This window comes from Semicossyphus pulcher, unplaced genomic scaffold (genome assembly GCF_022749685.1).
Source record: "Semicossyphus pulcher isolate SPU_LCO1_2020_fin unplaced genomic scaffold, fSemPul1.0.p SCAF_21, whole genome shotgun sequence".
Taxonomy (NCBI): domain Eukaryota; kingdom Metazoa; phylum Chordata; class Actinopteri; order Labriformes; family Labridae; genus Semicossyphus; species Semicossyphus pulcher.
In genome coordinates this window covers 11,898,206-11,922,505 of record NW_027211695.1, presented here as the reverse complement: position 1 = coordinate 11,922,505, position 24,300 = coordinate 11,898,206, and the positions used below count along the sequence as shown (strand labels likewise).

General features: G+C 42.5%; 1 protein-coding gene across 1 annotated transcript in view; it reads right to left on the bottom strand.

The window, feature by feature from the left end:
- The window catches only part of nlgn2a (neuroligin 2a), a 224,828-nt gene that overhangs the window by 56,742 nt on the left and 143,786 nt on the right, over positions 1-24,300 (bottom strand). Inside the window, exon 4 of the mRNA XM_069671777.1 lies at positions 21,908-22,057. Coding sequence (XP_069527878.1) covers positions 21,908-22,057 — 150 coding nt within the window. The remainder of the gene's footprint in view (positions 1-21,907; positions 22,058-24,300) is intronic.

Sequence of the window (24,300 nt, the reverse complement as noted above, 5' to 3'; positions counted from 1 at the left end):
TTCTCAAACCCAATACAGTCTCATTCTTCAGATGATCAAGAACAAGTGAGCCCCATTGTTGTCATATTTTTATTAACTATTTCTATGCCCATTATCAGCCTTGGCAGTGTATCAGTTGGGCTCTACCAAGTGACATCGCTAATTGCCCTTAATTATGTCTAAGAGCTGATAATCACTATGTGTTATATAATATCAGTAATGTTCAAATTTGCTGACAGTGCATTTACTCTGAGGACACAGTCGTGCTGTAAAAGCAGCTGCTTCAGGAGTTTGTACATTGTGCTGGTGGTCTTAGGACATTTTTAAAATCTTCAATTAAATCAAATGAAAAAAAAAAAGGTAACCCAAACTCCTAATAAGTAAAAACCTTTAACAAGACTTGGTCAAACACTAGCTTGTGGCTTTTGTGGGCAATATGTTACAAGGACTGTCCTTATGAGGCCAGTGACAACGTGTTTGAAAGAAGTTGCGTGCTGCGGACGTAGGTGAGGACAGCGGACGAGCAGTGGAGGATCAGCCCCGCCTACTATCAAACAAAGTATCCGGAGCCGTATAGATAGAGAGTCGCGTCAGTGGGGGTCCAATATGCTCCATGATCCGCCATTGCGATGTCGCTGAAAGTCGCCTCAGTCAGTCACTACAGACCCAAGCTACTGAATCAACTGCGGGAATAATTAGTAATTTTAAGGAAAATAAAATTAGAGTTAGATATATGTTAGATATTTTAACTTTTGTCTGGTATTAATGGGCTGAGAACAACAGTAACAGCTTCTAACATCATAACTAAAGACAGGCCGAGCATTAGAAACGCATGTAAGGGAGGTTCCTGTGATCAGCTTGACTTTTCATCGTTGACCATGTGTTTGTCAGTATGACCGGGCCTTTGCTGAGAATTGATTCATAACCATTGAAGAAATATGTCTCATGTGTTCACCACTGTACCCTTGTTTATGTTGTGAGTGAATGATAAATAAGGCCGCTCATTGTAAAGAAGTTTAGCATTGGATGGGGGATTGAAACCCCTTCCAGTGTGTGTGTGTGTGCTACATTATATTCTGTAACAAAAAGATTGAGGGTGATAGGCATGTGGTACACACAGGATGATAGAAGAACAATGTGTGATAAAACAAGTTAAAGCACCGACTAATCACTTCTGCTCAAATGACATCTTGAGAGCGATGATGTGCGTCCTGTTGTTTGGTCAAAAACCTAAAGTCCACTGTCTCAAAGCGCTATAAGAAGGGGAAGAGCTGTTACTCTTCAGTCATTACAGATGGCGCTAGCTTGCAAGCAATAAAAGTCGACTTAGAAAGTGGAATATTGTGCTGGCTGGTATTTGGATACCCGTTCTTCCTGATCCTAGATAAAAACACACATGTCAAAAAGAACAGTTAGTAACAGCGAAGACAGAAGCAGATAGAGTGAGAGTTGGTGAAAAGTAAAAGGTGTATGCACATTGAGGGATAAGAAACAGACGGAGGATGGCCGGGCAAAGACTTGCTGCAGGATGAAAAGGTGGGGTGGTGCTGACTGAAGGTCGGAACTGAAGGAATCCCTGGTGGAGCTCTCTGCAGTCCTGCTTCCCCTCACAGCAGAGGAGAAAAAAAGATGGAGTCTTGTCTATACTTCCTCACACACACACACACACACACACACACACACGTACATCACTTCTGCTAGGAGTCTGTCAAAAGGCAGTATTGTGTTAAGTGTGTGAATATAGAGCAGCACATAATCATAGTCTTAGCAGCACCCCCCACAGCTGTATCCATCGTTTCTGGGAGGTGTCGAGCAAAGAGCTAACAGGGACGATCGAGGACCCCCTGCTTGGAAATCAGTCTGGGAGTCAAGATGTTCTTAAAGCGTGAATAAGAAGGCACACACACACACACACACACACACACACACACACACACACACACACACACACACACACACAGAGTATATGAATACAATTGGGGCTGTAGGGGAATCCTAGGAGTATTTCACATCAGCTATATTCATTTCATGCATTATCCATGGCAAATCTAATGCATAATTGAACAGTGTGTAGTAAGTGTAAGAAGGCACAATGTACTGCGCATGACACCTAACTGGTTTATGTCATGTTAGTTAGTTTAAGTGTGTGACTGTGTTTGTTTGCTTGCTGGTACAGGCCTCCGTGCTAACCTAAAAAAAATTAAGGCAAAAAGAAAATGTCAGCTGTCTCCGATTATCTGTCAGAACTACGTTTCCCAAACTCCAAACGTAGCAGTATTTTGAGGATCTGCTGAAATCTGCAAAGCTGCAAGTAAGCCAAAAAGAAGAAAGAAATAAACAAATCCCCTCATCTTATTCCCATATTGAGCTGCACTCAATTTACCACACTCATATCGAGGTAAGAACACTGCCAAGTTGTCAGATCAGGTGCCAATTGCAATTTGCTTTTTTCCCCACCACTCACATCTGCTCAAAGGCAAACGTAGCCAGCTCATTCTTAGCAAAGTCACCCAGATCTCTCAAGTTTACATGTGTAAGGGAACGCCCACCGTTTGAGCCTATTCTGTTTCCTTAGAAATACAAGTCTCAACACTTCATATACACGGCTCTCTCCTCGTTTCTCCTTGCATGTGCAGAACACAAAATCTTTTATGCATCCACTTTAAGTCATCAGCACAAGTTTTTTTTGCCCTTCCTGTATTCTTTTACTTTACAATCTCCCATTTAATGAGCACATTTGTTTCTTTCTAATTAAAATACAGCACAAGCGAGCAGGGTAGCGCGAGGGAGGTCAGACAGAAGAAGTATCTAAAAGCTTCGAGGAGACGATGCGAGGAGGAATAGTAAGAAGGAGACACGCTTTGTGAGCAAGAACAACAATTAAGAGTTTTTTGGGGGCCAATATGTATTCTGCAAACATAATTATACTCTCACCCCAAACTACAAATCATAGCAATTTATTCTTGTGACTTCTAATAAGACAGAATAAGCTTCTGAGAAAGGGCACAAGACAGCCAGGGACAGATCAAAGAGTGAACATGGTTAAGATCATGTATTAAAACATTCATGGTCATAATATTGCACCATACTGATGTTCTTTCAAACACACTTGACATTATAAAACACCACAGAGCAATTTTATCTCTGCCTTCTTTTGAGAAACTAGTCTTTTAATCAGCGAAATTCCCACAGACAGGAAATCTTGTGCCGTTTCTCTGTCGGATAGCGTGGGAGTCACTGGATCATACATCACACAGTCTTCTTGTGAGTTAGACCCCAGGGTGCCGTAGCACTAATGCTTCAGACAGCGATGTATATGGATGGTCACATAGCCACAGGCTAGAATTCATTACAGACAACTTTCCACTGAGTCTCAGTGGATGGCTGCGAACCGCAAGACGTGCAGAAGTGGTGAAAAACACACATATCCGCTCAAACGTGGCTTTACTTTTTTTTTTACACACACACATGCGGCACAGACAATTCACACCTTCGTGTACACTTCATCAGTGTATTGCCTTGAGAGTCCGTTCACGAGCTCCCTTTAGAAACTACGACTGTCACTGGCAGATTTTCCATGAAAATTCACAGTAGTTGTTTTTGTAACAATGGGTCTTTGATTTCAAATGGAAGGCCGGCTTGCCTTTTCGAGCCATCTGTTTCATATTTAGTATTATTATCAGCCACAGCTAGCAACTGTAAGCTAATACTAACAATTAAACTCAAGTAAGATGAAAAATCAGTCTCTAATGTTTCCACCTGACTCATCTTAAAATTCAGTAAAAGAGGTCATACACATTTGAGCTGTCACTGACGCCTGGAATTCAGTACTGATACCAAATAGTACCTTGTTTGTACTTTACTATCCCTGCAATCTCCCTGCGATCCCATCAGCTATAGTCTGAGACGATACAGCCTCTGGGCACACCGGTCGGTCCGCCGGGCGGTAAGCGATAAACAACGTCCTGTCAACATTTCCTTTTCAGCATGCTGCATTGTTACAGAAAGATAAACCGTTCTCTTGTGATTTACTTGTTATTAATGGGTCGTACCTTTGCCCAAACTTCAAAATCATGATGCAGATTTGTAAGAAGTAAAAATTCAAGCTTTGTCAGGTCCTCAAGAGGAGAAGGACTTTCAAAATGCTCGTTTGTTGAACGGAGGTCGCATTGATCTGACGCATTCGAGGAAGTCGGGAAATCTGAACGCTGAACGGCTTTTGTGACACAGCGTCAGGGGAATTATTCTCAAGTTAAATTTTAGATCTAGAACAGATTGTGAGCGGTTAGCATGCAGATGTCGGTTTATAGAGATTAATAAGAAGCTAAATTGTTGCTGATGGGAGCTGGGATGGCATTACGGCTTTTGCGCTCCTCACAGACTGTTTTTCCTGCATACACCGCAGCCTTCCGTGACGTGATTGGTCAATATTACTCGGACTACAAGCGTAGTTCAAATGGAAACCAGAACAATTGCCTTCCCGGAAATCCATGTCCCTGCCTACAGATTCTACTATGTAGACTATTGTACTATGTAGAATCTGTAAACAGAGATTACTCTCCCTGTAGCAACATAAATGTAATATTAGTAGTAAAAGTAAAATTTTGCTTATGAAATATTTTACAAGAGATTCTTCTTTTTCAGAGTTACTGCTATTTAAAACACATTTGGCTGCAGTTGCTCTAGTGCAAACCTCCCCAAAGCAATTAAAGGCGCTTTTCGACTGCAGGAACTTTCCCCAGGAACTAGGAACCTTTTGAGGAACTCTGTGCATTTTGTTGTCAGGAACCAGGGTCTAAATTTAGTTCGGGGTAATTGATTTACCCACTGAAAAGTCCCTGCTCGGGGGTAGTACTTTTCCACTTTCAGGACGAGTAGTTCTGATTTAGAGAAGCTTAAAAGTCCAACGTACACCCTTTTGGTATATAAAGACAACTAAAGCTTGACCTTGTTGTGCCTTGTTGCTAAGCTAGAGTTTTATTTTAAAGGTATTGGTTGCTTCAGTGTTTTGTATAGTACCGTACCTTACTGTGTGCGACTTCAAGTCAAGCTTTGTGCACAAACACACACTCACTCAACACCCAACAAGGACAGAGGGGCTTCATAACTGTGCCCATTATTAATTCAACAGTCAACTGCAATAGGCAGACCTCTGTATTGACAAAGGCTAGCAGAGGGCAGAAGAGAGGCCATAAGATGCTTTAGATATGAAGGCAACATGTGCAAATGCTACCCACGCATCTAAACACACACTTTATTTCTTTCTTCGTATGTTCAGGCTTACGCAGTCATTCATTCAGTTATTGTTCAGGAAATAGCTCCACGCATTTTGAGCTGAAGCTTGCTGTGGCAATACTTCAGAGGTACCATCTGCCTCATTCAAAGCTCAACAGATTACAGGGCTTTCCATATGAAAACATGAACTACTTTCAACCTGTGTGCGCCCACGCACATCCTTCCAAAAGACGGCACTGTCAGACGCACAAATATATGTTCATTATCATCAGGCTGTCTTTGTTTCAAACCGCCACAGTGCGAGCAGAAAGCAACATGAGGAATGATACGCATCTGGGTGCAGCGTTCCCTTTAGCTTGTTTATGTCTGCTGACTGGCAAAGAGTTGGTTCCCTGGGATAGGCTGGTTAATTAGTTCATTAGCTTAAGCAGCTTACTAATGAGATGCCTACACTGCTTCATACTTGATCAGCAGAGAAGAGCTGGAGGAGCACAGGTGGATACACTCCATCCCACCTACACCCACCTTGTGAATATTCATATCCAATTCCTGCTAACACATATACACAACTTCAACCTAATAGGTTGAGCTTGGGAATATGTGCCGCAGTTTTATACACACCATAGTGAACATATTAAGGTTTTCAATTAATAGACCAGGTGTTCTGCCAGGTCCAAAGTGAAACTGTGTCTATGTGTTCAAGCAGCTCATCAATATTTTTATAAGTTGTTAGATTGAGAATTCAGCTTTGAGTTAATCAGCAGCACTTTATTTGCACATGCATCCTCATGAAGAAAAAGAACCAAAGTACGCATTTACCATCCATCTGCAATGGATGGTCTTTCACTGTGTGCTTGTCTCTCTGTGTGCGTTTGGGGCTAATGACTCTGAAGCTTGGCCTGTGTGTGGAGGAACCCAGGTGGAGAGAAAGAAGGGGGTCATGGCTTCGGAAAAGTGGCCAAGCCGAGAGGTGGCCTGGCTGAGGAAAGGGGGGAGAGGCAGGAACTGAAGGGTCTGGATGCGGGCCTTTGGACAAGAGAAGAGGTGGAGCAGCAGAGGAGAGCAGGTGTAGCCCGGCTCTCACACTGCTCCCGGCATCTGTTATTTGGGCCACTGAGTTACTACGGCCAGCCTGTGTTTGGCATATGTGTGTCTGTGCATGTGTGTGAGTGGAGGAGGGTGAACCTGCACGCATGGCTGAACTCTCTCACTTTTCTCTCCCATGGTCCTCTGCTGTCTCATTTTATTCTGTGTGTGTGCATGCAACTGTGTGTGTGTGCGCGCTCATGCCAAGTGTCCATCGCCTCTGACATTGTCATGCTTTCTCCTCCTGTCAATCACAGGTGCCCTCGCCGACCATGCGGTCGACACATGCAGTCCTGTCCTTGACCTCTCCCTCCCTATCATGCAAATTACTATTATTATCATTCAAACAGCATGAGTGTGTTTTATGTGTGTTAAGGTACGAAAAAGGTGAACATCATAAGCAATGAAGCGCACACACCCCCCCACACACATATTCTCCTGGCCGCAGGTGCTGCGTTAGCCAGGCTTGATGGGTTAATGCTGTGGTGATGGCAGGGTGGAGATGTGGAAGAGTGAGGGTTAGTGAAGATCCAGGGGAAAGGACGGTGGATGAGCCAAGGTGACCAGCTGTGCCCCAGGAGGATCCCATATTTCTGGAAGCAGAGGGATGAGGAGAGCAGCCTAGCATGGAGAGGCACAGGACGGAGTAATGGGCTGTGGACGTAGCAGGCAGTGAGGGGAACCGTGAGGAAATGATGCAAATAGGAGCAGGGATGCTTTGTGTGTTTGTTTAAAGCACGCTGTACGAAACGCTCATGCAAGAAGACGTCCACGCAGTAAATGACAAATATTGCGTGACACTGTCCATGGTGCTGAATTCAGCTTATCCTTTGACATTCACAGCACTGGTATGAAATCCCACTGATGACCAATGGTTTGCTTTGACTGAAAATATTTGCCACAACTGCCAAGACCACTATATACACCTTATTTTGTTCTTGTTAAAGCCAAGCCTCCACCAAAACACCACTGTTAAATCTGTGATAATTCTTTCTCTTGTCTTCGTGGCTCAGGGGCAGTGGTACATGAACAATTAACATCATAACGGCATAATCAAATACGAGAGGAATTATTTTCTGCTTTAGACACCCCAACATTAAGTCAAAAAAAATGCACTGCATTAGCTATAGCCAACATATAAGTAACAACAATTAGTATGACAACTTACAGAATGTTTTTGCAGTACATTTTTGTGATAAAACCTGTAATGTCCAGCTCGTTGTAATCAACAGTAGTCAAATGCAAATGCTTTGCTTGACCATATGCACCCACTCCAAGCAGACTTTATATCCACTACGTCACCTGACTACCCAAAATCTGGACAGCCCAAGCAGTTGCTCTGAGCATCAAAAATGACTGGGAATTGTCTCCCATTTTCTGGGTTTTATTTGAAATAAAGTGCATAACTTTCGGTAGGTATACGGTAAAATCTGGAATATAAGTCACACCGGAATATAAGATTCAGTCTGTTTTTGGAAGTATCCCAGAGGGAAAAAGATTTTCTATAGCAATTTATTAATAAAAACATGTTATTTTAACACTATTTAAATTTAGTTTCATTTAAAACACATTCAAAAACAGCCTACCGTCTGTTTTGCCATGTCGAGTTTGCAATCCTGCTAGCTACCGGCGCTGCAGCTAGAGGTAGCTGGCAGCCTTCAGTAACGTTGATTGTTGTGAGGGTGGCGGCTGCAAGGGCGATCATGACGGTGCATGTCCGTGACGAAGCGTCAGCAACAATCAAGTCTAGTTTTCCTCGCTTAAAACTGTGAGGAAAACACAAAACAGCACTGCGGCATATTGTAAATAGGAGAAGTTGTAGCGGCTTGGACCAACAGGTTAATGCAGAGGTTCGACGTCACTACAAAACAACCGACAACTTTAGCTAGATTATAGCGCCATCGTCTGGGTAAAATACACAAAAACATAACTCTTGCTGCATTTTATACTGGTATATTGGTCACACCGGTAGGCCTATAAAGAAAGCAGCAAACTTTTTAGATTTTATGGTAAGTTCGAGCAGTAAATGAGAACAGCCTGCTGTAGATGCTCCGTAGAGATTTGTATGTCACACAACCTTAACTTATCGGACACACCAGCAGTTTATCTTCCAAATGACTGACATATCAGGCATCAGTGAAAGAAAAGAAAATCACAAGCATCAAACTGGATACACAAAAATATCCATTAGATGCAGCATAACCCAAACAAATCCAAAAAGGGGAGATGATAACAGGCAGTACTTTAGGGTTCCCTCCTCACAGTTCTTCACCAAAAGCTGCGTTTAGGGCTCAGAAACTGTTTGCAACTTTTACCTTCACCAGAGCTTAATCTTAAGTAAAGTAAAAAGTAAATTCTGTCATCACAGTAGGAATATCTGTATAGTTTCACCACTCAGACCAGCTCAAGAACGCTTAATGAACATGGTCCAATGTTCTCGTGTTTCCTATTTATACAGTGTTTAACAGCCGCACAGGTAAAACTGCAGCAGTGGCACAGACGCTGACAGCAGCCTCTGTAGACTTAGATATAATGAGGTAATTTTTGAGGGAGAGGTATGAAAAACCTTTCAATTTACTCAAGTGACAAAACTCTTTTTTTGTCGCCTCTTTCTCCCTCACACATAACCAATTGCTGACAGCATTAACTTCACACTCAGTCTCTCAGGACTGTTAAGGATTGTTTGGGGAAAAGCTGGAAATCACTCAAGAAAGCTGACGTTAAAGAATAACAAGGATGGCTAAGGCCTGAATTGAGAACAAAAAATTAAGTTGAAATGCTTCCATATAATATATGCAGCAAATATTGCCGACATTTCTATGTGAGTGAACATCAAGAGAACCAAACACACAAACAGACTTCAGTGGAGTGCTATTTTCAACACACAGCACTGTAGCACCCTGTTACCATATGTTGTTCATTACGTATGTGTGTAGGCTGCATGCAAAGGGAGCTCAAAGGCTGTGCGAGTTTAAGTCCACACAGACACAAACATCCAACCCATCACAGCAGATTCCTCACAAATGCTGACTGTTTCTCTTCGCTGCACATGTATTTACACTCACTAACAGCCTGTCTTTACGGGTGTCAAACTGAATGTAAAGATGCATGGGATGCAATTTTGGCTCCCCAAACATCTCTGCCATCCCCCGGGGAGAAGTGAGTCTCCCCCGTTAGCCTCGCAACCCGGCGCGATGATTCAAACGGCTGTCAACCCTCAGTAATGATGATCCATCCCCAGCTATTACCAGCCCATGGTTCCTCACTTACAAAGCTGATTGTTTGACATGTGAAACATACATCAGCATAATCTGCCCCATAACTCAGTTTTTAAAGAGTGCCCAAAGCAAAACGTACTTGGAAGTGAAGATCAAATGAAAGAGAGGATGAGCAGGGGGAAGAGACAGCTAGGTACGTGTAAAACAAGGAGAAATCATGAGAGATCGGATAGACAGAGATATGGAAGTGTACTCCTGCAATTACCATTTATCGCCAAATGTGCCGCCATAGAGAACGCAAAGGGAAGTGTCGGGGACCGGAGGAGTGGAAGAAGAGCAGAGCGATCGGTAGCTGTAAACAACAGAACTATTGTTCAGAACCCTGTGCTTTCTGACTACGGTCGGGATGCTAAAGTAGTTAGTTTTCTCCATTGGTGTGTAGCATGCAGTGCATTATCGCCATCTGTTGGAATACAAAGCACAGTGCTTTAAACGTGAGAGCATTCTGGGACTCTGGAAAGTACATTACTTATTACTGTTTGTTGTGCTGTGCTTCAATTTTGAATTTGATCACATCATTAGAGTTCGAACTATTAATATTTCACCAGGTTCGAATGATATATGGAATATCGATTGAAAAGTGACAGCCCTACTAAATATACAGATGGAATATATCTCAGACAATCTGGTGTCACACAAATCAGTCACTTGGTTCGACTTGGATCCTACATTTCCTATCTTGGACTTGGAGCAGTTTACTATTTATTACTGCACTGTAACTATTTAGACTTATTTTATATCACTCATCATTTTATGGTGTGTGTAAATGTACAATGCTTCTCCGTGGCTTGTCTTTGCCTGTAAATAACTCTGCCTCTGTGTTTGATATTTGCTATTGAAATAAAGCTGCCTTGTCTTTGTGGACCATGCTTACTCTGCCCATGCTTTACCTCTGTTACAGAAAATGTAAGACGCAGACAAAACAGGCATACCAAGGAAAGTAGTGTAGAGCAAGCTAACTAAAGCTCCCTGAACTGTTTGGTTGTCTGCCAAGCTGCCTCTGAAGTAGATCCCTATGCAGCAGTTAGCTACAGTAGCTAATCCAGCGGACTCAAAAGACGAGCATTTGCAATGATTTATGTAAAATTGAAAATTCTGTGGAAAGCCTCAGGAGGCTCGTACGGCTTGTCCTAATACACTTGTTCTCGTGTTTCCCATATCTGTACATAAACCCTGGTAGACAATAGCTGAGTTTTACTTTAATATTGTAGAGGGAATATAACCAGGCTGACAACCAGGCAGACAACTAATGCAATAACTGTGTTATACGACTTAGAAAAAACATTAAGGTGATTTCTGGTGATGTGAAGTTTTGAGGATTTATTGCATTTTTGGACTATAAGACTTTTGGGCATTTTACCTGTAGACAGGGTGCGATTCAGAACGGGTTATGTTTCAGAAACATCTTTATATTTTTTAAAATAACAGATATTGGAACTCTGTTCTTTCCTCATGCACAGTTGCGGACACGCAGGGGCTGCGAAACCCTCAAGAATTAAATCCCCCTTTCAGCACCATGGAAAGCAACACTTGATCAGGCGTGACAAAACACTTATTTACAAATTTTTAGGTATCTCCTGGCAGGGTAGGAAGACACCCCTGCTCCATTTACTGACATAAACAGCAGGTCATTCGGCGTGGAGACGTTCATGCTAGTTCTATTGTCTGTGAGGATATGATTCTCTGTCTGTGGCTGAATCCTCTTTTACACTCGGCTGTCGACACTGGGAGCGTGGCGATTCGCAGATTCTCTCCTGATGACGCCATGACACAAGCAAGCATGTTGTCTCCATATAGGATGCGCTCGTCTTCATCAGACGGCCAATTGGACGGACTGGGAGCAGCAGAAATAACACCGTTGTCATCCAGCCTGCTCTCAATGTTGTTGGGCCGTTGCAGCTCTATTTATGTTTAAAATATTTTTCCTGTTATTTTATATGCCCGAATGACGAAGTACCATTTATCACTAAAAGAGGGGCAAATCTTTTTGTTCAAATCCATCCGCAACTACTGGGAATAATTTCCTCATAGGAATGAGGCAACTGTACACTGCATGTTTCTGAAAGTGTGACTCTATAGGAGGAGATAGGAGTGAAAAGAGAGAGAGGTGAGGGAATAAAGAGAGGAATATCATAAAGGCATAAAAGTAGGAGGGAAGTCAGGGGAGAGAGTATCAAGGCCACGGGCAAACAGAGGAGAAGCAATGTCTGGGGAGCGATGAAAGAGAAGCTTGTAGAGCTGTCTGAGTACATGCCTGTGACTGTGTTAATGTGGGTGTCAGTGCAGGAGGGCGTCAGTGTGCATCTCACCTGCCAATGGGAACGTATATCAGTGTGTGTGTGTGTGTGTGTGTGTGTGATGTGGGCCGACTGGGGTGCTAATCCCCGCGCAGAAAATAGTGGACCAGCCTGTCCTCTTTCTCAAAGTCACACTTTATACCGCCCAACACACACACACTTAAGACACCACAGTCCCCCTTTCTCTCCCCTCACAAAGAGTCAAGAGGACTTTGCTCATCAATTCTGCTGCAGGTTGCTATGGAGACTGAGAGTATTGTGTGTGTGTGTGTGTGTTTGGGAGAGGTGTTTTAATATCTTCTCTTGTCGTGTTGGGTCGCCTTTCACACCAGTGTCTGGTCATGGGACAGCAAACACGCGCAAGAAACAAACAAACACACACACACACACACACTTAAGGACCACCTGCAGCAGTGTTGAGCAGGCATTTTTCACGCCGCACTCCCCGAACAACCAATAAGGAGTTTTACAAAGTAACAGTGAGTGATTGTCTGTGTGAGGCCAGGCATTTTAAGGAGGATTCATCTGGAGCGTAAAACATTCAAGTGTGTTTGTGCGCATGTGCATGCACTGAAGATTGCCATACTTTGCAGAAGATGGTATATCTGCTGCAAGCATGTGCACAGACAGCAGTAGTGAGTGCATATAGTTGTGCTCTGGATGAATGTCTGCTCGAGTGCACACTCAAAAAGCCGCTCTGCAGGTTTTATTTTTAGCATCACAGGCAAATGCAGCCTCCACCCCCCCGCCCCCTCCTGCTCTCTGCCATCTCTCTCCCACTGTCACTTCTCTCATCCCTCAAAATCCCTCACCCAATTCTGTGTGTATCTTGGCCACTGAGCATGCACACACACACACACACACACAAATCACGCAGCGTACAGTATGTCGGCGTAAGTGTTACAGCACCAAAAAAATGTTTGAAGCTTTGTAGCGCGCTGTTCCACCTCTCCGCTCTCATCATCGTTGTTAATGTCTGAATGAACGCATTGTCTCTCTTTCAGTTCTCTCTGCTGCTCTTGTCCTCAGTTCCCGACTCTTGCGTTGTCGGCGGGGGGATATAAAAAGCTCATCGGGGTGGAGGTGACGTATGAACTGTAAGCATGTCTGTCGCCAAGGCAGCCAAGGCAAGGTCAAGCACTCAGCGTCCCGGTGAGGCTTTTTATTACATACTGAACTCCGCAGAATTCCCTGTAGAGACCCTTGCTGGAGACTGCTCGCCGCCTCTTTCTCCCCCTCCACTGTCACTCTGCCATGTCTGCTGCTGGAAACACTCTTCTGTCTGCAGACAGGTGAATTTCCATATTAACATATGCATAGAGTGTTCTGCGGTGTGCATGATTCCACAGTGGTTAGCATTTGCGAAGCGCTGGCAGGGCTGAAGAGGCGGCCGTTAAATGAGGGTGTCAGAGGAGACGGAGGGAGAAAAGATCACGTCTCTCAATCAGCTGGACGGGAAGGAAAAAAGACTGAGAAGGTTGCTTTCTCTTCCCTGACCTCTATTAATGCCACTCCTGTCTTTCCTAGCTTGATTCCATCCTGTTTTTCTTGAATGCTGTCATATAAGGACAAGGCAGTGAAACAAATATAGAGATAAAGCCTAGCAGTTTATTTGACTAACATGTGAAAAAAGGCAGAGAGGAATAAGTCGGCCTTCACTCAGCCATGATTCTTTGAGCTGTTCATACCACGGGATACAAAGTAACTGTCTTGGCTGGGGTTGTAACTCACCAAATGGGATGCTGTGAAGGGTTTAGAATGGATGGACTGATGGCCAAGTTACCACAGGGGATAAGGCGATCTAAAGAAGCAGCAGAAGTAGCAAAGCACCGAGCATAAAAAAAGCCGGAGTCTGGGATGAGGGAATGGAGGAGCAGCTGACTTAGTTGTCCTAAAGCCAAAAACAAGGATAGGCTGTGGAGAGTCAGAGCGGTTTGCATACTTGTTTCAAATGTTTGTATAACAGGGTTTTATTTAATCGTCAGCAGCTGTATTTGTTAAGAAAAAATGTTTTCTGCACTCTGGCATCCATCAATGTTGTTTTTGTATCATATATAAATTCCTTTAATACACTCTGCAGTGTGCACATGCTCTTAGCCACTCTGCTTTGTACACGAAGGTCATATCAAATTGAAAATGTCTTCATACAGAAAAAGTGTGCCTTTATTTGCATCAACCTTTTATCCATTATAGAAGTGAGAGTGCATCAAGGATGTTCTGTCTTCTGAAAGAGATTTTCTCTAACCTCAGAAGTCATTGTCGCTTAGACGAGTTCTGTGTCGTGAAAAAAAGCTCAAGCACACTATAGGGTAAAACATGGTCCTCGACCTGCAACCTATGTAACCCTGCTAACAAATATATATAACGTAGAGTGCAGTACATTCTGCAAGTCAAAGGATTCTGAATTTCTACACTAGATTAAAGATGTGTTTTCTACCTTAATTTATTTAACCAATTCCATTATCATCATTATAACACAATTCACGATGTACACAAGATTTAATGTGTAGTGAAATAAAGTCACATTTCTGTTATTCTTGGCGAACTCCTCATGTTTTGGTTTTCATTTTGATTTGTTTGTGAACCAGGCAAACGTTATTGTGAGATTACTTATGGACATGGAATGCTAAATGGACTCTACTTATTTAGCGCTTTAAGTCTTCTGACCACTCAAAGTGCTTTTACTCAACATGTCACATTCACCCTCACATTCACACACTGATGGCAAAGGCCTAAGTGACTATCAGGATCTATTAAAGGAGCAATTTGCCGCTGGAAAAAGTCAAAGCTGGTGTTCTCTGTAATCGATAGAAGCAATAATATATGGAATCGGCGCCATAGCTATGGAGAAAGTTGTACAAACAGCTTGTGGTTTCACCCATTCTACATTCCTACAACACCCAGCGTGCGTTGCACCCCTCTCTCTGGAAGGAACGGCCCAGTGAGAGATGCTGGAGTGAAATACTACTGTTTTGCTGTAGGCAATGGCTCAGAGCGGGACAGAATCCGAAATATGATGAGTCTATAAAATCTTAAGGTCTGCGGTCTACATTTCAAACCTGACGATTTTGAACGAGACATCGGAGGCGGGCGTTCTAGATTAAAAAAGTGTAGTTTAGCGAGCTCCCTGGGCTCTGTCAGATGATGCGTTTTACGTAGTCTGACGGAGGTTTTCCAGGGCCCATTGGAGAAGCAGATAGCGTCCTCCAAAGCCACAGATACATATTGCATTTTCTTTTCTACCATAATGGCATTAGCTCCCATGAAAGGACTGAGGTTGAAAATCAGCATAACCATAGACCACTGGGTATCCCTTGGGGAGCAATCGTGGGGTTCAGTGTGTTGCCCAAGGACGCTTCGACATGTGAATGTAGCAGTCAAGGATTAAACCCTAACCTTCCGATTGAGAGACTACCGACTCTACCACCGGTTGTTTCTGGTTGAGTGCCATTTTTTTCTATGTGTAAATTGAGTTTTGCTGTGATAATGCAGTTGGATGCAGGGGACAAATTTGTGAGTGGTTGTAACTGAATTAACAGGATTATTTTTACTCTGATGCATCGCTTTGATATGTAAAAACAAATTGCTATACTGATTTGTATGGCTTCTGTTACAATGAGGTATTTCTTTAAAAACTTTTCACATCATATTCTTGTTGTACACAGTTCTAACTGTTCTATGTCTGAGAAATTAACCCGCCATGTAAAAATAGTGGAACGTCTGCATCATTGCGCTCAGCTTCTGTGTTCAGTGAAGCAGCCTCTGTTGGTTATAACTGACACGCTCGGCAGGGGCATCTTAGAGCAGACATGCTATGCCACAGCCGTGCCCTATGTTTTTTGGCCTCTACAGAAAAGCAGGTTGACCAGAAAGGGAGCAGTCGAGCAACATGTAGTGCCCCCTGGGTAATGAAGTTTATTTAGTTATGGTATAAATTGCTGAGAAAACTTATGGATGAGGGCGGTAGGTAAGTCATAGGTACCATCCCACATCAAGCACTCACTATATACATGGAGATAACCGTGTGATGTTTAAATTGTGGTTCCTTTTAAAATGAAGAAATTCAGTTCAATTAAAATCAGATATTCTATATGTTTACATCATTATTTATAATACACTGAGCTATTGTGTTTTTTATTTTTGCAGCGAGCTGATTTAAGACTTCTTTCCCTTTCTAGTTTAACAAGTGTTTCCACATGAACAGCGGTTCTTCTTGTGTGGAAAGATTGTGATTGCACTTCTGAAAGACGTTTATTAGTTTTGACAACCAGATTTAGAATCCAGTAGCAGAGAACCAACACTTTCTTTTGCATCTGCTGCTTTCCAGATACAGTATGGGCGAGACGTGTTTAAAAAGACCAGCTTTAAGTCTTAATTAGCAGCAGTGGATTCAAATTAACTCAACTCCAGCTGTAATCATTTATATGATCAGGGTTATTAAATACTCTGCTAAATTGAAAACATACGGCACTGTAGAACTTTGTAAACCTCACAGTAATTTGTTGCAGGCTTAGTAAATCAAGACCACAGAATTTAACTTTAACAGCGCTGGCTGAGGCTGAAAACACAGCTGTAGCATCTGATATGTGCAGGAGGGCTCTGACACTGGAGAGGTTAAATATAATCTCATGCAAAGATAACCACTTCTGCCTGGCACACACGTTATATTGAGTTTGCATTTCCCATGACCACATCTAGCTCCTGTATCAATAATTCCTGCATCGTCCTTCCAAATCAGCATGTCAGATTGCTGAAGCAAGAACACAAACACAGCAGGAACCTTCGCGGTGTTTCCACAGAGCGGTCATTGATATGCATGAATGCATGCAGCTACACGTGCTTGATGCACACCACCTCATCGCAAACAAACGTGCATCTCTAGCCCTCACACTGCCGCTCTGTGTGCCTCTCTCTGTCAGAGGGAGATGCCATCCATCATACAGGATGCAAGGGGTGAAAGATTACTCACATTTCTTCCAATCTGGGCCAAATTGCACTGGATGGCTCTCATATTTAGGAGAGAGCTGCAGTTTTCTCTTTGCATACAAATGACAAAGTCTCCCCCTTAATCTGATTTCTCCTTGACTCAAAGAATGTGATGAGTATCACAGATAGGACGCTGAAAGAAGAAAGTGCAAAAGATACCACCAGACTAGTAAACAGAGGGAAATATCAAGAAACTGGAAAGCTATTTACAAGTTACAAGATGAGATTCAGTCGATACCAATGACTGTATATATAGATGGACAACACGTCTCCATCTGCTCCCATTGTACGTAATTGATGCCCAAATAGCCCCTGCGATAGGCGCTGCCATCTTGCGATGGTGACGTCATACGGAGCCAGAGACTGTGCAGTAGAGATCGGCGAGTGAAGCGGCCGTAGCCACTTCCGCTAACCCAAACACACACTTAACTTACCGAAAAAACAGCAAGGATCCCGCACGCCAGCGTGTTTAACAGCAGAACAGCTTCTCTGTGTTGGTGTGAGGTTAACGTTCACAGGTATGGAAACTTCAATGACTTTAGTGATTGTTTTAGTTACGTTTCTACTCGTGGATCGTCCTCTGCTCTGCTCACCCGGAACTGATTGGCTGCAGGAGCCGAATTTGTCAACAGAGCTGTCAATCATCATTTTGACAGCATCAAATAACTAATTAAAAATAAACTTGTCAGAAAAATTAACACTTGGATGTAAATGAGCATGATAATAACTAGCTATAATGACAGAAACCATGTTTGAGAAAAATGTATCGGGTGTGTTTTTTGATTTTATAGTTTGACCAATGTCCCATCTGTTAACATGGAGGAGGCGGGCTTTATGACCTATACTGCAGCCAATCAGCAGGGGGCAATGTTTTGGCTTCACTTTGAGGGAGCTGTCATGTCGTCCATCTTTTTATACAGTCTATGGTCGATACGAAAACGATATGAAAATGTCTATTGTATGTGTTTTTCTATATCGTCTCTATCGTCATGTTGCAAAAACAGCTGCTTTATGGCAATTTTACGTCATTTTGTCAACGCTTTACGTTCTAAGCCTTTACCGGCAACACAGCCAACTAGTCACTTAATTACAGCCGGCTGCTTTTTTCTATAATTGAAGAAGTTTTGACTAACAAGTTGTTCATTTTAGAAGTACTCGCCTCCGCTTTAAATCAAAAAGTTTGTCCGTGTCAGCCCCGCCCCTGCATGCTCAGAGTGTGTGAGTGTGGAGAGCAGAGAGTGCATTTGGCGGAGAGCAGACTTCAGTGTTTGATAGATATTAGCAAAACATTTGAAGACAAGGAGAACAGTTGCATTTCACTGCACAGAGAGCGGTCATCGTCATTACGTGCTGCTTCAGAAAACACCGGAAAACAACGGTGGCAGCGACGTGATACCTGCACAGTAAGCATTAAAAAGTTTTCCCAATATGCCACGCAGTAATTTATGTCTCTTGCAGATTACCATCTAATTAACATTTGTAGCATTAAGAGTAGAGTATGGAGAAATATGTTATATATAATTTCAGATAGACTAAAATTACCAGAAACAAGACTAGGTCAAAACCTAGTATGTGGCTGACCGCATCAGTTCAATGTGCAATTTTGTGGGCAAAACTGTAAGCGTGGCGTGTGTGTGACGGCTGCGGGAAGTGCTTTTATTTTGAAGTGTTTCCCTGGCCGTTGTTGTTATTTTTTTTTAACTTTATTTGGCTCTGAAAGTACCGTCAGACCCATGTGTAAGGCTGACCCTGGCTGTCAGCTATATCGTGATGTATATCATTAAGGCAATATAAAAATATCTATATCGTGATATAGGATTTTAGCAATATCGCCCAGTCCTACGTCCTATCTAACACACATCTAGTAACAAAGTGAGAATCTTAAAAAAAAAAAGATACTTTCTCTTGTTTCTTAGAAGAAGAATTCAATTCAGTCGAAATGTGGAGTAGCTGCTGATAGTTCTGACTCATTTCATCCTCTTTGAAAACTAACTTCTGTTGGTAATCCACTTATTTGGATTCCTTCTGAACAGGATTATTTTCATCCATCTAAAACTCTACATATAAGGCTCAAGCTGGGATAAAAGACTCCGCTGCAGAGACAAACAGTCCACATTGTAGCCGAGTTGTGCCAAAACAATCTGTCTTGTTATAAATTCCATCTTGTGTCAATTAGCAACTGTTGCGGAAGGATTATACTATCGACAGATCTGATAATAAACACAACAACTTTCTCTATGTGACGTTAACCAGGGACCTGTTTTAATAATGGTTCTTTTCAGAAATGTTGCTGTAATCTGAGCAATCAACTAGGTGAGAACGATGTTATTTTAACTCCTGACTGTTATCCAAGAAGGATAAAGCAACAAACACACTGGTTTCCTGGAAGCTTCATGGATCTCTCGTGTCACATTTTCTTTACTGACTCGCAGAAAAAATGCTGATGAACTCGATAAAGATGCACTGAAAAGCAAACACTTAAGGTAATTACATGCAAATGAAAATCTGTCATCATTGTAAAGGCTGTGTAAGTGCTCAGGAAAACAACACAATAAAGTCCTTAAAAAAAACAAATCAAAGCAAGGCAGCCAGTTCTGAAACAGCTTCCAGCAGCCCACTCTCTCCGAGGGTAATGAAATATCTAATGCACTAAGTTTCCTTTAGTTAGCACCTGCCTCCTTAGAGGCATGTTCCTCCTCTCCGAGCTAAATTACCTGGTCTCGATGGAGCGAGACACGGCGCGCTGAGTAACAAGGAGGAGAAGTCGAGTGTGTTTTCAGAAGAAGGATGACGAGCTCGAGCTGGAGAGCTGAGGTGACAGACGAGACTATTTTTTACTCCTTTTCTCAACCTGGCCGTGATGGGATGTCACAGTGACCTCAGAAGGCAGGTTACATACAGTACAGTCTCTTCTCTCGTGTAAAGCCTCCTTAACTACTTTCCAAATCTCTCACTTTCTCCGTGTTGTGTCTGTTGGTTGCAGCACTACCAACAAAACCCTCTATAAAGGCTTTTTCCCTTTAACAATCCGTGCTCTTTGTGGAATGAATTACACAGCTCAGACATACGCAGCGAGAGGTTTGAGGCACGGTGGGAGGGCATGCAGTTAAAATGAAGGAGTGTGAGGCGCATTTCTGTGTCAGTAAAAATGCCAGATCTGTGTCTGATTTGCGTGCTTGTTGCTGTCTCTGCAGTCTCTCCCATAAATGACTTTCTATGAAAGCTGCTGGTAAAGTAAAACGTGAGATTGAATGCAGGACACAGTAGCTGAAGAAATTAAAGAGGGGTTGTCACATGGTGAGAAGTTCAAAGGTGACCATGAGTCAATTTAATGTAAAAGATGGTGAATGTTTGCCTGCTGACCTGGGATGACTTTTGTGACCATGTCATTAAATGTAATGTATGTGATTATGCATGCAGTTAAAGCGAGGTGAAAGGACATGAGTAAATATTATCAATGCAAACTTGTAAAGCGAATCATTGCAATGAAAAATAAAACTAAAAGCACATCTCTTACCACTGTGTCTTTTCATCGCTCAAGGTCCTATTCACAACACGTATTGCAATAATGACATGTCAGTGCGAACATGGTTATGAAGTGTGTAGCTCGGTGCAACTTGCATCGGATTCTGTAGAGGAGCTGTCAGCACCTTCAGGATCCGCCGCAAGAGCCGCACTATCATGCATTCATTGAGCTGCACACATCGAGCCTGTAAGGGAGTTCAATTCTGTCCACAGATAGATGATGAGCCGGGAGGGGAGCGGGGAAGCTCTTTTAACCGTCTATTGTGAAGCCCAGACTCGACAGATGTGATACCAGTTTCATCATGTGTAAAGCAGTTTCCTTTCTTGCCCACAATAGCCGCTCATCCCAAAAGCCTGCTGTGTATAAATCAGACCTAACGAGCCTCTACCACGAAATGCAGTGTAATGGTCATTTCACTTATTTCTGTGATATCCTGTTAAAAAGTTTCGGGTTTTTGGGCTCAGGAAAGTTGTCTTAATGTCTGTAAGCATTTTTAAATCTCAAGTTACTTGGCCCAAGTCTTTTTTTCTCAGGCAAGTCACTTTTTTTCCCACCCAAGATCCAGCACTCCTACCTGTAGTATCTGGTCTTTATAAAGAGAAAAGACAAGGTGTTAGTAGCCCGTCTGATATTGGCCAATTTATATAACCTGTTTATAAAGTATGACAAGGAATTGTATCTGTATTATCTTGGCACAGACGCAGCCATGATGAGGGTCTGGTCTGAGACAGTAATGAGTAGTAACAAGTACGACTGACGAGGCTTCTCTCAGCGGAAAAACATCAGGTAGCTGGGGGCTTTTATGTTGCCTGTTGCCATAGCGAGGAGTTTGACTGACATCCGATCGTGACAATCACATACCAGGGAGCTTTTTGAGTCGTCCAATCATGATTCCCAGTTTTACGCTGCATACACTGAATTATAACATTTTATATTTAACAGCTAACATTCAAACTTATGGACACACTCTCACATCAAGTCTCAAGTCATTAACTTGCAAGTCCAAGTCGAGTCTCAAGTCACCATGACTCATGAGCCCACATCTCTGACAATGATGCAGTAACAGAAAGAAAAAGAAGCTTCCTATGAACTAAATTCAACATTTGCCATTGTTTTGTTTGTGCAAAGTACTTGTGACAGTGCAAGGCTTCCTTTTATGAAACGCACAAAGAAGGAGAAACAATTACACAATCAGAGTGTTTGAACTGGAATAATCAACAAAGGAAATCCATGAGAAAGTGAGCTCTCATGATGAACGCCTGCACTGCTTGTCATTAGATTGATGAGTTCTATTGATGTCATCCATCACCGACTTAATCAATTCAGATGAGGGAAGAAGAGTCGACTGAGTGAAATCGACTTGCATGTGTGCGCAGGGGACTATTTCTGTATTTGGTGGAAAAATTAGATAATCTTCGGTTGAATATATTAACGTGACGCATTATATCGGCAGTGTGACATCTCAGTGGGAGCATATAAGCCGTTTTGTTAACATAAAAAAAGACATCCGGATTACTTACCGAGCACACCAAGCCGGTAGTTCATGGTCACAACAATTACGTTGCCGTAGGCGGCCAGGACGCTGGCATCAAACATGTTTCCGGTGCCTTCCATGTAGGAGCCTCCGTGTATAAACAGCATCACCGGCTTCTTCCTGCGGTCACGAATATCTACACACAAAGAGGAGGAAAGCAGGGAAAAGAGAACAAAAAGAAAAAGTCAATAACTGTATTTAGGCCCCTCATATTCTCTTTGATCACATATTGTGTTAGACCATAATACACTGAGCAAACAGCAAATTGCTCTGCTGCATGAAAAATACAGTTTCTGTATCAAAGCATGAGAACTAAACTGTTCCCTGCAGCTGGATGTCAGCTCTTAAAAACATGCTTGAGGTAATTTAGATTTCAGGCAATGATTCCGGCAACAGGCAGTAAGAAGAGACACCACTACAAGAACCTAATCAAATGTTTCCTGGTGATTAAAGCAATAATGCTGGAGGAAAATCACCGGGTAGTGTAGGGTATTAGAGCCAACCTGTATGTCACTGCGTGTGACAGCCTTTATGTCACACTGAGGCCCAGATTTAGCAATTCTGATGCAATCTGAAGCACGGCGCATGAGAAACTGCATGTGCAACTGGTCCCACCTGCGCTGAGTTGGTTACTTAATTAAAGCACGCAAATGAGGTCGGACACTCGCAATTAGTTCGAACTGATAATGTACAAATGTGAGGACAAAAAAAAAGAAGCAGAACAGCTCTTCTGCTGCGAGAGCTCGAGGTATCAAAGCTCACCCTGAAGAGCTCTCTGCTGCTAAGAAGAGATGCTTTAACGGCGTGTGAAAAGGCACTCTGGGACTGCACAACAAACACACTGAAAGCGCAATTTGCAGGTAAAACAGCCCCGGTGTGATATGTGGCGCCATATTAAAGCAATGTGTGCAAGGACTAAGGCCACTGTCGAGAAAACATTCTGTATGCAATCAGCAGATAATAAAAGGCCACTGGCTCTTAATACATCATGTCTGCTCGGAATTTCCATAATCCCCTTATTTTATTTTGAACCTTGGAACTCGGAACTCCCATAAATGCAAATTGAAACTGAGCCCGGGCTGTAGCACCGGCTATATCAACCTATTTCTGGGTCAATTCCCGCAGGGGAAATCTCTAGAAAACACTGTTTTCTTGGATGCTATCATTTTTTCACTGGCACAAGTTGTTATAGGATCCTGCCTTGTGGTAAAAAATGGAAAAATGGCTGAAAGGTTCAATGTGAAAAATCGCTGGAAAACAAGACCAAGGAAGGCTGACTATTAATCGCTCTAGCAAATACTTGAATCAAACGAGTAAGTCTTGAATTAGATTAAAAAAATACAAGTAATATAATTCTTCTTTTGGGTAATTTGTTTTTCATTTTCAACTTTAAACTAAAATGTTATTGAATTGAAAGTAAAAACTGATCAAGTATTTGGACAAAATGTAGTACTAGTAGCAATACCACAACATTTAAAGTATCCAAGCCTTTTTAAAGTAATACTTATTTCATTGAATGTTGGAAGTTTTAGGAGGAGTACAGAACTGGTTGTGGTCACTGAGCTTGTACTCAGTCAGCATTTATCTCTGGCTTCTATCTCTGACAGCAGAGAGAGACATTATGCTAATACATAATCTCTTTTTAGAACCCCTGATAATATTCTAATCTACTTTGGCTTCCCAGTTCTTCCAGCTAAAATTAAAATAATTTTATTTAGAAACATACACACAACAAAAGAAGGAAAGAAACAGCAATGTACTAAAAAGGTATAAAGAATTACAGCACAGAAACACAAGTAACCTTCCACCCAATCATTCCAGTATTTTAAATAAGTTTCTTAAAAATGTGTAAGAATGTGGTTTAAAGGGGGGTATTATGCTAATTTCAAGCTTCATATTTCTGTGATACCTGTGGAGTCCTTAGCATAATTTACAGTAAAAAAAACCTAATTTTTCTCACACTGCTGCTCTGTGCAGGTCCTCGTACAGCCTTAGTCAGCTCTGTCTCTTTAAGAAAACCCACCCCTACAAGCCCGCTTTCTTCTGATTGGCCAGCTCTCCGCAGCCTGCCGAGGGGCAGAACTCAGTGTTTGAGGCACGCCTCCTGCCCTGTGGCCGTCTTACAGAGTTGTCAGCAAAGAGTAAACTGCACGTCTTCGGTGTGAAATGAATGTCTGCTGCGCTCGTCCTTTGGAAAAGTAAACACTGATGTCTTCCTTCACAGCCAAAGAAACTTTCTCCAAGACATTCTTAACCAACTTCCCGAGCAGAGCCGTTTGGCAGAGCGGTGGAGTGACAAAAAATTCGGAGGCAGACTGAGCTGCCGGGTGGGCGTGTCCTTGAACTGCGTCAGGGGCAGGAAGTTCTGCTGTGTGAGGG